Source organism: Notolepis coatsorum (genome assembly GCF_963971535.1).
Source record: "Notolepis coatsorum genome assembly, chromosome: 8".
NCBI classification, from domain to species: domain Eukaryota; kingdom Metazoa; phylum Chordata; class Actinopteri; order Aulopiformes; family Paralepididae; genus Notolepis; species Notolepis coatsorum.
In genome coordinates this window covers 37210176-37223962 of record NC_140172.1, presented here as the reverse complement: position 1 = coordinate 37223962, position 13787 = coordinate 37210176, and the positions used below count along the sequence as shown (strand labels likewise).

Sequence of the window (13787 nt, the reverse complement as noted above, 5' to 3'; positions counted from 1 at the left end):
ATTAATTAATTCATTCATTCATTCATTCATTCATTCATTCATTCATGGGGTTTATTGGTTTTTCTTTATTGTTTTCTTTTATTTGCCGGGTCTTGTTTATCCGGCCAGTTGCTGGGATGTACAGTAGGTGGCGGTATGCGCCTTTTTTGTTATTAATTCCAACGAAGAAGAAGAAGACATTGTAAAATGGATTGTACAGTAGGTGGCGGTATGCGCCTTTTGTGGTCGCGATCTGCCATTAAATCCATTGAAGAAGAAGAAGAAGAGCTGTCGTCAGCCCAATACCGGTGGCGTGGGTTGATTGGGTTTCAGCTGTTTATTGGCGTTTAACATCAGTTGATCGTTGGAATAAAAATGACGGTAGGTGGAGGCTGGCAACTATATTTAATTAGCTTGAAGTCTAGGACTATTCGCGTTTGTAGACACCGCCACATTACGTTTAGCTAGCTCAACGAGGTAACGTTAGCTCGCTAGCTAACTAAGTTAGCCAACTGCAGAAGCAAAGGCTGAGTTGGACAGAATTGATTGATTGATTGAAAAGTTTATTAACAGATTGCAGAATGGGTACAGTACAGTACAGTACAGCTCAATACATACAATTGTTAAGGGGATGCAGACCAGAGAAAGACTTTCGTCTTGTTTACATCAGGGTCCCCCATTTTCAATTCATCATAACATATATGACATACATCATGACATACAGATAGACAGTGTACTGCTACATCTATACATTTATGACATATCAGATTTGCAAATACAGTACTGTTTGTGATACAAAAAGTGTCCAGAAAAAGAGTGTATACATTTGACGTAGAAACTGTACATTGGAGGAGGTGGGTGGGGTGGGGTTGGTGGGTGGGTGGGGGGGCTGTACATTGGAGGGGGGTTGGGGTAGGGGACACTGTACACTGTACATTGGAATACTGACAAAGCCATACTTGGTAATTTACTGTACAACTGGGTTAAGACATTTGTAGGGGCCAGTTTCGAATTGCAGTCTCCCGTAGGTGTTCTTTGAGAGTGTTTTTGAAGGTGGGTAGTAGAATATAGCAGCTGTTTTCCTGTATAGCACATCATTCAGAGCAGCATGTATGCATTAGGTAGAGTGCATGAACGAGTGATTACATGTTAGTTCCCCAGTGATGTTATTATAACGTATTGTCTGGTTGGACTGATCTGAACTAGACATTATGAATCATTATGAATTGAAAATGGGGGACCCTGATGTAAACAAGACGAAGTCTTTCTCTGGTCTGCTTCCCCTTAACAATTGTGTGTATGTAGCCGTACTGTATTGTACCCATTCTGCAAAGTTTTCAATCAATCAATCAATCAATCAATACATATACTAAAAGTTACACATGTTGTTCTAAAACCTTTTAATGCCAAGGACCCCCCAAACAGACACAGAATAGATCATGGATCTCATTTATAAGGCTTTGCCCCATGTCCCCCATCTGATCTGGTTTTTGCTAAATGGATATGTTTTTAGTAATGTTACAGAATTAAAGACATGCATGTTACAGAACCAAAATACATGCATGCTAGTTTTCCTGCCATGGCCCCTGACCAAGGCACTGGCATTACAACTGGAGTTGGTCCCCGGGCACCGCACTGTGTGGCTGCCCACTGCTCCTAATAGTTAGGATGGGTCAAACGAGGACGAATTTCCCCAAGGGGAATAATAAAGGTACAACTTAATTGTATTTGTCTGTCTGTAGGTGGGGAGACAGTGGAGATACAGTAGTGAAACCCCTTTACCATAGTCGCTCTACGTTTTGTTGTTGTGATAAAAAGTATTGTGCATGAAATAATAAAATATTCTTTATTTTGCTGGGGATTCCCAGGGCCCCCACTTTGTAAACCAGTATACTACACTATCTACAAACTCCTTTAGGTGACGGTCACCTTTTTTTATCTGAAATTAGGGCACTTAAGTGAATGATTTCTGAGTGGTGTTGTGTGTCCTTTTTTTTTTACTCCATGAGTTTGCAGCTATGACAATCAGTATCAAAGGTATTTTGTGCTACTAAACTCAACTGTTACCATCGTAACCCTTGTATGACATTGTCTCTTAGGAGCGGAAGGGCACAGCGAAGTTGGACTTTTTGAGAAAGATCGAGCTAGAGAGCCAAGAGAAATGGGAGAAGGAGAGGACGTTTGAGTGTGATGCTCCAACTACTATTGGAGAAAGCACCAAGTAATGAGCTGTGGCCCACTCACAATACTGTACTATTCTGTACTACACTGTACCATACTGTACTATTCTGTACTACACTGTACTATTCTGTACTACACTGTGTATATATACTATACTATACTATACTTATCTCAGTTATCAAACCTCATTGGTCATAGATTTGATTTCAATTGATTTATTTTCTCTCTCTATTCCAGCAAAAACAAGTACTTTGTCACCTTCCCCTACCCTTACATGAATGGCAGGTTGCACCTTGGACACACGTTCAGTCTGTCAAAATGCGAGGTAAGCTTTCATAAAAAGTGAGAAACTAAATGTCTTCATCCACCAGCCGTTGTAGGTGCCTGGGCCCTCATTCATCAACGTGTTCTACGCACAGATTTGTGCTTACGCTGTGCGTACGATCATTTCTAAGCAAAGAGTGGGATTCATCAATTTCAACTTGAACTTGACTCCGTGCTTACGTCTACGCACAGGTCAGACCATGCGTACCTGGCGCCCAGTGGTAGAATATATTATTACAACAAGGAAATGAGCTTCTGTGCATAATAACACTGGCATGTTCTGTACGAACCGTAGTTCATTATAGTTCATTGTAAAATAGCAACAGTAGTGTAATTATGGTCAAAACCCTATAAATAGCATTTGGAATAATAGATCTTTCTCTCAGAATGAATGCAGCATGGTTTATATAGCATTATCGGAATATACGGGGTGTAGGCTACTGACTGACTGCGCTCCGCGTAGCTTGATTGATTGATTGATTGATTGATTGAAAAGTTTATTAACAGATTGCAGAATGGGTACAGTACAGTACAGCTCAGTACATACAATTGTTAATTGGGGATGCAGACCAGAGAAAGACTTTCGTCTTGTTTACATCAGGGTCCCCCATTTTCAATTCATCATAAATCATAAAGCTCAACTCATTATTATTTTGCGCAGACCGCAGAAACACGGGAACGTTTTGATTATATTTAAAAGGCTTTACGTTAAACGAAACAAGTGGAATTTCGAAGCTGTAAGCAGAATACAAGTCATATGAATATAGTGTTCTTCCCCCTTTTTACTGTATAAGAAAGAATAGAAAACGCATTGCAATGACACCAGATAGTGGACAGACTATGTATATGATGGGATTCAAGTTCGCGTTTTTGTTGATCATAGGCATGCTGTCAGAGTATGATATCTTAATCAAACATTCTAGAACATTTGTCGTCACAGATCATGTCCTAATAGAACATAGGCTATGGCATGGATCGTGATATTGTGTGGACTGTTATTATTACTGTACCGGGCGGTACCACCCATTGTGACAACAGCCTTGTGAGTCCCGCACACAAACATGATGGAATTCAAGTTCATGTATTGAAAGGCAGGCTACATCATACATGCAGTGAGATTCATTGTTCTTGTATATGCTCTCGTATTATTGTTTATATAGGCTACCCAATACTGACATCAAAATAGATTGTAGTATGCCTCTAGAAATCATATGCAGCAGGTAGAAAATTGACGGGAGATCCATCGCGATTTGGAATAAAATTGAGGAGAACTTTAATCCCTGGGTATTAATCAAACAACACGGGAAAAGGCAGTCATATTCCAGCGCGGTATTTATTAGTGTTTGCGCTGCCCAGGCAGCAATGGTTAATAGATATCATATCCGACATCACCGTAAGTGTACACGTCTGTCAGCCTGTCATGACACGCTTCCCTCGGCTTAGTCCATTTTTCCACATTTCATGGGTGTATTCCATTACCGTATATGGTTAATCGGGGCGTTTCTGGTATGCAAATACGTGAAAGTGTGCACGAGCCTCGGCGCAGAGCCAAGGTGGGATTCACCATGACAGGTGTGCGTAGAGCCTGCGTACGCACGTGTGATGAATCCCGACTTCCCTGTGCGTATACTGGTTCTACATTCCGTGCTTACGTGTGGAAATAGAACATGTTCTACGCACACATTGATGAATGAGGGCCCTGGTATATTTAAAATGTCTGAACAGTGTTCTAACCTGTAAGGTCTCCTCTGCAGTTTGGGGAGAGAGTTTTTTTTAAATGTATATTTATTTATTAATTGCCAGAGCCCACAATTAGTTTACAAAACATATTTTCCAATATATCATTCTTAGAGTAATTATATGTGTCATCACAAATCAGACCAAAAGCATTTTGAGGCACTGTAAACACGATTGTAGAATGCGTCTTTGAATTGTAAATACTGTATGTTTGTAAACACAATTGTGGGGCCCTGCTATTGTAAACAACAACAACGAAGCAGTCACTTTTCACGTATCCTTCTAGCTTCAAGTCTCTTATTTCTGGCTAACCCTAGGTCTCTGCTGTACCTTTCTTTGTCCTCTGCAGTTTGGTGTTGGTTACCAGCGTATGAGAGGGAAACAGTGCCTTTTCCCCTTTGGGCTTCACTGCACAGGAATGCCCATCAAGGTGAGTTTCTCCTTTCAGACCATAACGCGGAACACAAACCACGTAGTTACACTGTCATAGAGCTACGGGTCTTTCTACCGTCTAATCTCCCCCGCGCCCCCTCATCTGCCAGGCCTGTTCCGACAAACTGAAGAGAGAGATGGAGCTGTATGGATACCCTCCCCAGTTCCCAGGGGAGCAGGAGGAGGAGGAGGAGAAGCCCAATGTGGACGATGAAATCATCATCAAGGACAAGGCGAAGAGCAAGAAGGTGAGGCAGTCTCTCTTAATCTTTTGGTCTTTTGCTTGTAAACAAACCAAAACACAACTCTGAACTTTGTCAGTTGAGCTGGACCCTTTCCAGGAATTGTGAGGTCAGTGAGTGTTAAGGTCTCATTCACATCAGACAATGCAGGGGGAAAAAATCAAGTTTCCCCTTGTTTTGAATGGGGGGTAGTTCTGTTGGGCTCTGGGCAGTTTAAAACTAGAACGGTATTCCGTGAGAAATCGGATAATTGCTACGTGAAAATCCTTTTCCCAGTGAATCTCCAAAAAAGTGTAAACAAAACGAAGCAATTTTGTTGCCGTTATTTTATTAGTCACCCAACAAGCATGTATCCCAATTTCTTCTTCTTTCAATTTTTTTTAATAAAAGATAAGCTCAATTGCGTTCTCTTGTCTCTGCCTCTGTCCCCTCCAGAGCAAAGCAGTGGCGAAGTCTGGCGGCTCCAAGTTCCAGTGGGACATCATGAAGTCTCTGGGCCTGAGAGACGAGGAGATTATCAAGTTTGCCAAAGCCGAACATTGGCTGGGGTACTTTCCTGCCCTCGCCGTCCAAGACCTGAAACTGATGGGAGTCAAGGTGATTGATGAGAAACATCCTACTCCAGAACACTGCAGTCTTACCCCCTGTATTTGTTCCGTGTCCCTGCTATATACAAGTCACAATGATTTGACCCCTAGATGACCCCTACCACCCCACCACCCCACATTAACTAAAACTTTATTTTTAATTAGTGTCTGCATGTTTTTCATTCATGTGTGAAAATATGACTTGGTGCCTCTCCCATCTAAATGATGGTGTTCTGATGTCTCCCAGGTGGACTGGAGGCGTTCGTTCATCACCACGGATGCAAATCCCTTCTATGACTCCTTTGTCCGGTGGCAGTTCATCACCCTGAAGGAGAGGAAGAAGATTAAGTTTGGAAAAAGGTGAGCTTGTTCTGATACCGTCCTTCCAGTGTTTGAGGGGGGAAAGTGAGCTAAACCAGGTTAAAGAGGGTTTCTGTACTCTGAGATAAGACGCTATAAAGAGGGTTTCTATAATCTGAGATAAGACGCTTTAAAGAGCGTTTCTGTACTCTGAGGTAATACACGTTAAAGAGGGTTTCTATAATCTGAGGTAAAACACTTTAAAGAGGGTTTCTGTACTCTGAGGTAAAACACGTTAAAGAGGGTTTCTGTACTCTGAGGTAAAACACGTTAAAGAGGGTTTCTGTACTCTGAGGTAAAACGCTTTAAAGAGGGTTTCTGTACTCTGAGGTAAGACGCTTTAAAGAGGGTTTCTATAATCTGAGGTAAAACGCTTTAAAGAGGGTTTCTATAATCTGAGGTAAAATGCTTTAAAGAGCGTTTCTGTACTCTGAGATAAGACGCTTTAAAGAGGGTTTCTGTACTCTGAGGTAAAACACGTTAAAGAGGGTTTCTGTACTCTGAGATAAGACGCTTTAAAGAGGGTTTCTGTACTCTGAGGTAAAACACGTTAAAGAGGGTTTCTGTAATCTGAGGTAAAACACGTTAAAGAGGGTTTCTGTAATCTGAGGTAAAACACGTTAAAGAGGGTTTCTGTACTCTGAGGTAAAACACGTTAAAGAGGGTTTCTGTAATCTGAGGTAAGACACTTTAAAGAGGGTTTCTGTACTCTGAGGTAAGACACTTTAAAGAAGGTTTCTGTAATCTGAGGTAATACACGTTAAAGAGGGTTTCTGTAATCTGAGGTAAAACACTTTAAAGAGGGGTTCTATAATCTGAGGTAAGACACTTTAAAGAGGGGTTCTATAATCTCAGGTAATACACGTTAAAGAGGGGTTCTATACTCTGAGGTAAGACTATGTAACTGGTGATTCAGTGGATTTTGTATTTGTTTTCATAGGGACAGAAATATATTATGTGTCACTGTCCAGCAGTCCGCAATCTCATCCATCTCATACTAAAATGTCTTGAAAGCTCATCAAGGGTTTGGTTTGATTTAGTGCTGTCTAGGAAGGCCTAGACTAGAGGTAAAGAGGCTGACCAGTAACTGAACGGCACCACCAGGAGGGTGTGACTGGTATTACATCTACAGTGCCCGTTGCCTTATGTAAAATGATAACTCTACATTGGTGACTGTCACTGACTCTCTGCAGGTACACCATCTACTCCCCCAAGGACGGACAGCCTTGCATGGACCACGACAGGCAGACGGGCGAGGTACTGCATGGTAGTGCATGGCTTTGCGATCACACCATTTTTATGCAATATTAGATAAAAATGTATTGTCATTGTACATCACAAGTACAGAGAAGCTTCTATCCCCAGGCCATCAGACTGCTAAACGCACAATGAACACTACACAACAACAACCACCAAACGCACATAGCACACACATCCACACGCACACACTCACTTTAAACAGACACACTGTAGCACCCACTCCACACACTTTATAGCACACACCCACTTTAAACAAACACACTGTAGCACCCACTCCCCACACTTTATATTTATTGATGAAGGATTGCACTACAACTCGTACACCTTACTGTAAATTGTACCTAAATTGTACCTCATCCCATTTCTGCTTTGCACTATATAGTACTGTACATTAGTACACTGCATAGTATTGTATATTATATGGTAACTCAGAACATTGTACATATGTCTATACCGAACACTGTGACCTCATTTTCTTCTTCTAAATTACATGCTATACTATGTTATTTGATACTATCTTGTCTAGCACAGTCTCTGGAGCGTAACAGCATTTTGTATGAAAGTATTCTGTACTTCTGTATGACAACTATTAAAGAAACTTGAAACTTGAACTTGAAGATAACGGTACAGTGCATTGACAATATACAGGACGGTATGTAATATACAGTGTAATAAGTCAAATTTAATATATATATATATATATATATATATATATATATATATATATATATATATATATATATATATAAACATAAACTAAATAAGATTTGTGCACATCTAGTTGGACCCCGACTGTGGAGGTGCAGGTCAGCGCAAGAGAGATGTATAAAGCTAAGAGAAGAAAACCTTCAAAAGAAGGGACCGCACTCCTCAGGACTGATTTAGCTTTTTATGTGTTTGGTGCACAACGCGTTTAGCTTCCGCTTCCTCAGGTGCTATACAGCAGGTGTCAGTGATAATCATCATATACAGAATGCTCCACCCCCACAAACGCGTTGTGCACTAAACAAATAAAAAGCAAAATCAGCCCTGAGGAGTGTGCAGTCCCTTCTTTTGAAGGTTTTCATCTTTTAGCTTTATATATATAACAAAGCTACTGAGTAAATATGTTAATCTGATGTAAGTACTGTATTATTATGTACAGTGAAGTATAAATATACTATAGTGGTCAGTGGTCTAACTAATAAGAGTAGGTATGGCATATATACAAATATAGATATAGTATATACAGCATGTACAGTATACAGAGTGGGTATTTACAGTATACAGGAATGTAAATGGGAATAGGTTTGTATATATATATATATCTGTATGACTATATATACCTTTATAGGTATAGTCATACAGATATATATATATATATATATATATATATATATATATATATATATATATATACAGTGTTATTGTACATGGCTATCATACAGTGTTATTTAGGTAGACTAGGTTGAGGTTGGTAGTTTTGATTACAGTGTAAGGCAGTGTAGGCAGTATATAGGATAAACGGGGCTACCGTGGACAGGGTGAGCAGCTTCAACTACTTGGGGGTCCACATCTCAGAGGACCTGACATGGACAACACACATAGACTCAGTCGTAAAGAAGGCGAAGAAGCGCCTCTACCACCTGAGACAGTTAAGGAAGTTCAGAGTATCGGGGAAGATACTCCAGTCCTTCTACTCCGGAGCTGTAGAGAGCATCTTGACTGGAAACATCACTGCCTGGTATGGAAACAGCACGGCACAGGACAAGAAGGCCCTACAGAGAGTGGTGCGCTCAGCTGAGCGTACAACGGGTATTGCACTACCACCCCTGCAGGTCTTATATAACAAGAGGTGCAAATCCAGATCCTGCAGAATAATGAAGGACCCTCACCACCCCAACAACAGCCTGTTCCAGCTGCTGCGGTCAGACAAACGCCTGCGAACACCAGTAACTAGGACAGAGAGACTTCGGCTCAGCTTCTTCCCCCAGGCCATCAGAGTCTTGAACACTGAACTCTCCACACACAAGCACACATGAGCACACACACACTGTATATACGCTCACACACTAGCAGTCACTTTAACATGAACACACACACACACATGCTGCACACGCTCACACTCATGGACACTTTACACAATGAAAGGTCACTTTAAAAACAAGAACGGGAGTGGTTCTTGTATAGTAAACAGATGGATAGCAAGCTAGCATAAGGACACATAGTATAACTGTAGATTGTATAGTATATCATTGTATAGTAGTGTACATAAGACCCAGTGCCTCATCCGTAGCTAACACCATTGCACTATCGCAGGACCTTAGCATGTCTACCATGCTTTTTGTAAACTTCATGTACATATACCTGATATGTCTTTATTCTTATTACTTGTATTATTGCACACATGTCTCATTCTCATCCTATTGGATTCTTATTGTATATTGTATTATGGCATTGCACAATCGTTGCGGGCAAGACCCCCCGCATTTCATTGTATAATTGTATGCCTTGACAAATAAAAACTCTTGACTAGTTATCATTACTCACAAATATAGCTGGGTCTTTTAAGTTTGACCTATTCACACGCTAAATACTTTGACAGCACACAACAACCAGCAGATCATCACAACTTATACTTTTCACCAATCCTGGGATCTTAACAGCAAACTAACTGAAACATATTTTTGCAAATTGCCTTACAATTTCTCTGAAAAGCCAGTGCCATATAACACATTTTTGGTCACAATAATTTCGTAAAGATTCTTGGAAGGACTATCTGTGATTCAGAAGTGAGCTGAATGTTTTCATTTGATATGTACACTAATAAATGAACCCCCCCCCCTCTCCACCTGTAGGGAGTTGGACCACAGGAGTATACTCTGATCAAGATGAAGGTCGTGGAGCCCTACCCGGCAAAACTCAAGGCCAAAGTCTTCTACAGCAGGTTATACGTCATTCACTTTTACCTCCAGTTCCATAAAGCCTTTTTGGTTATACAAGTTTGTATTTACTTATCAAATGTATTTGTAGAGCCCGAGATCACATGGAATTTCCCCCATGGGCTTTACAAGTCAAGAAGAAACATCACAATAGATCTAGAACAAAAACCACCATAAAGTCCACATATGCAACACCCCCAGACTTTCCCCAATGAAGATGAGGAACGACTCACTAAAACCTAGCAATAGGAAAAAAAGCACCACAGGCGTTGTGGAGGAGAGACATCTCAGATGGGCTGTTCAAAGGGGATCCCCATCAGGATGTCGGTGATAATATAGTGTTGCTATGGATGATAGATGGATGGAGAATAGAACAGGCGAATAATTGGTATGTAACAATTATGTATATATACATGTAATGAAACACATATAAATACATACATGTACATAAGAACATTTTAAAATTAAAATAAATAGAGCTAAGAACAAAAAAGAAAGCAGGAATACGGAGAAAACTTCTTGCATGATTTTACACAAAATAAATAAATCACCTCTGCAAGTCAGTTATCCTGCCACACTGTCTCAAGTCACTTTAAACACACAGGAAAAGGACACTTTAAAGGAAGGGAAAAAAGGACACTTTAAGAAAATAACTTGTTGTGATTATTTCATAGTATAGCTAGTAACAGAAAGTACCGGTATAGCATAGGGACATAGAAGTAAAACTGTATATTGTATAGGAGTGTACATAGGACCCAGTGCCTTGAAGTGATTTATTAACATGTCTATTTTATCATGTCTATTATACTTATTTTTATTACTATTTACTAGGGCTGTCAAAATTAAAGCTTTAACTTTGGAGATTAATTTAAATTATTTAAAGTATTAAAATAAATTAAGTAAGGGATAATGTAAGGGATTAAATTAATTGACCGACACGGAGTTTAAAATACCGAGCCGCTTCGGCGAGGTGTTTTAAACGTCAGTGAAGGTCAATTATTTTGCGACAATGACCGAGTATAGCTATACATTATCCCGCTTATTACATGGCTAACTTACTAACAATATACCTAATTCATTTTACATCGACTCGCAACACTGGTTCTGGCTGCGTTCTGGCTCCGCTCGTCGCTCCGCCCCCTGTCATCGCCGGCAGCAGAACACCGGCAGTGTCTAATTGCACTGAAACAGTGTGTGTCAGTGGGCTTGATTGCGAACAGCTGCGCACAGCGGTCATTATTGAAAAAACAGCGGTCATTATTGAAAAATAATGACCGCTGTCGGGGGGCTATTGACCAATCACAAGCAAGCATTTCGGCGAATGTGAAAACGCCATGTAATAATCTAGATTAATCTATGGAGTGAAACATCTTCAATTTTAGCGCCGCGGATATAAGAAAGAGGTCTAGCTGAGTCAATGTTGATGGTTTTGTTGAACATTTGTATTTCACAGGAGAGAAACTGTATTCAAAGAAAGCTATTAAAATAGTCTTTGAATCGAAATATACTTTCTTTGTGTTGATTTTACATTAATTCCATGATTTTACTCAAGTAAATATCTGTTACAAGCTTCGGTTTTAAGTAGAAAAATGCCATTTTTAATCTACATTAATTACAGAAAATTGTGAGATTAATTTGTGAATTTTTTTTAATCTATTGACAGCACTACTATTTACTATTGTATTCTTGCACAATCGTAGCGGGCATGGCCAACCGCTTTTCACTGTATGCCCTGGTATGTATGTGATAAATAAACTCTTGAAAAGTAACAATGTAAATAACACGACAGTGTTGATAATAACATATCAATCGTGGTGTCTTGCCCTCCAGTGGCTTGAAAGGCAAGAATATTTTCCTGGTGGCGGCCACCCTGAGACCAGAGACCATGTTCGGACAGACCAACTGCTGGGTGAGACCGGACATCAAGTACGTAGCCTTTGAGACGGCCAACGGAGACATCTTCATCAGCACCATGAGGTCTGCCAAGAACATGGCCTTCCAGGGCTTCACCAAGGAGAACGGAGTGGTGCCAGTGGTGCTGGAGATGCTGGGGCAGGTATTTAACTGGTCTCTCCTAACCTAACTGGGCAAGCTATCATCTCCCATACACACCTCATAGACCACTCACTCACTCACTCACTCACTCACTCACTCACTCACTCACTCACTCACTCACTCACTCACTCACTCACTCACTCACTCACTCACTCACTCACTCACTCACTCACACACTCACTCACTCACTCACTCACTCACTCACTCACTCACTCAATGAATGAATGCCCTTTGTACATAGTGGGAGTGGTTAAGATTAGGGATAGGTTTATAAACCTACAACTTTTACGGTTATAATTTTGACAACTGAGTTTGCAGGCCCGGTGTGGGCATTTAAGTCTCTCCCCAGTCCCCATGCACTCACGGTTAGCCACTCTTCCCCTAGTGGCCACTCACAAGTCTGAATCCACTTATTGTCATAGGCTAGGAGATGATGGGTGTTTTATTTTAGACTTCATCTTGGCAGAGGTGCCGTTCGATTGGTAGAAGGAATGTGAGTGAAAGCCATTCAGGAAGCTTTCTTTTATGCCATCTCACATGCTCTCTCTCTTGCTTCGTCCCTCTCTCTTCAGGATATTCTGGGCTGTGCCCTGAGTGCCCCCCTGACCTCCTATAAGACCATCTACTCTCTGCCTATGCTCACCATTAAGGAGGATAAAGGTATTGTCTTGGTGAAATTCCCCCAATAGGTTCTCTCTGCATACCAAGGTTACTTTCTACTAGGACACATTCAATGGAATTACACTTCTAGTCACAATTCCTTGGAGGAAAACTCCAAGGGCACGATTTCTCAACTCTGCGCTTTCCAAGATACAGTTTATGGCTGTCACGTCAATACAGTGGTATACACTGTAAATTGCATTGTTTTGATCCTCTTTGTAATCTTTAGAATTCACTTATATAAGCTTGGACTTTAATACCTGTGTGGTCATTCAATTAACATAGTTTCTCTGCACATTATTGTTGGTGCTCAGAAAACACACATCAGCCTCTTACAGGATGTTTCTCCCTCAGGTTATTCTGAGATTGACCCTTAGAGTGCACTGTGGTTGTAATTACACTTAGAACATGAAATGGAATGTAGCTCTATTGCTAAGCTTTATATGCATTGCATATATACAAATTTAAAATGTAAAATTTAAAACAAGCACAGACACAATTGAGCTTCAGGTTCAATGAAGCCTTGATAGAGTGATGTCTGGCCTGATACCTGAAAACATCCCGTCATGCCCTCGGCTGCACTGTGGGGGAAAAGAGAGGGAGGAGGTGAAACATATTTCAGAATACACTCTCAGACTATCAACTCCCATTGCACTAAGCTGTACTTCTGTGAAGAATATGCTCTGTGATTTCTCTCGACCCTTCTCTAAATAAAGAGGAAATGAAATGCCAGAGCAAGGCCATGATATCATTCCTTTAAATGTAAGACTCTGAAGGCAACGGACAGGGCAAATGGGTGATGATGTGAGGCCTCAGGGGAAACACACACACACGCACACACACACCCCCCCCCCCCCTTCAAAATGTGCTCAGATTATGCTTATTTTCTTATGAGTCCATACTAGGAGTTATTCGTGTGTGGGGGTGTGTCCTGTACGCCCTCGTGCTTTTGGGCCTGTGGAGAGTAGGGCAGGATGATGATCTTGTGGTGGGCCGAAGGCATTTCTGGAGGTTTTTAAGATGATGATGATGTTCCTTGATGATACTGT

The 13787-nt window shown here is 40.8% G+C and overlaps 1 protein-coding gene across 1 annotated transcript in view; it reads left to right on the top strand.

Moving 5' to 3' along the window:
• The first annotated feature begins 255 nt into the window (after nt 1-255).
• The window catches only part of lars1b (leucyl-tRNA synthetase 1b), a 70189-nt gene continuing 56657 nt past the window's right edge, over nt 256-13787 (top strand). Inside the window, exons 1-11 of the mRNA XM_084320661.1 lie at nt 256-360; nt 2079-2200; nt 2398-2485; nt 4571-4651; nt 4764-4901; nt 5331-5492; nt 5730-5842; nt 7036-7099; nt 9940-10028; nt 11854-12079; nt 12651-12738. Of these exons, the coding sequence (XP_084176787.1) occupies nt 355-360; nt 2079-2200; nt 2398-2485; nt 4571-4651; nt 4764-4901; nt 5331-5492; nt 5730-5842; nt 7036-7099; nt 9940-10028; nt 11854-12079; nt 12651-12738 (1177 nt within the window). The 5' untranslated portion in view covers nt 256-354. The remainder of the gene's footprint in view (nt 361-2078; nt 2201-2397; nt 2486-4570; nt 4652-4763; nt 4902-5330; nt 5493-5729; nt 5843-7035; nt 7100-9939; nt 10029-11853; nt 12080-12650; nt 12739-13787) is intronic.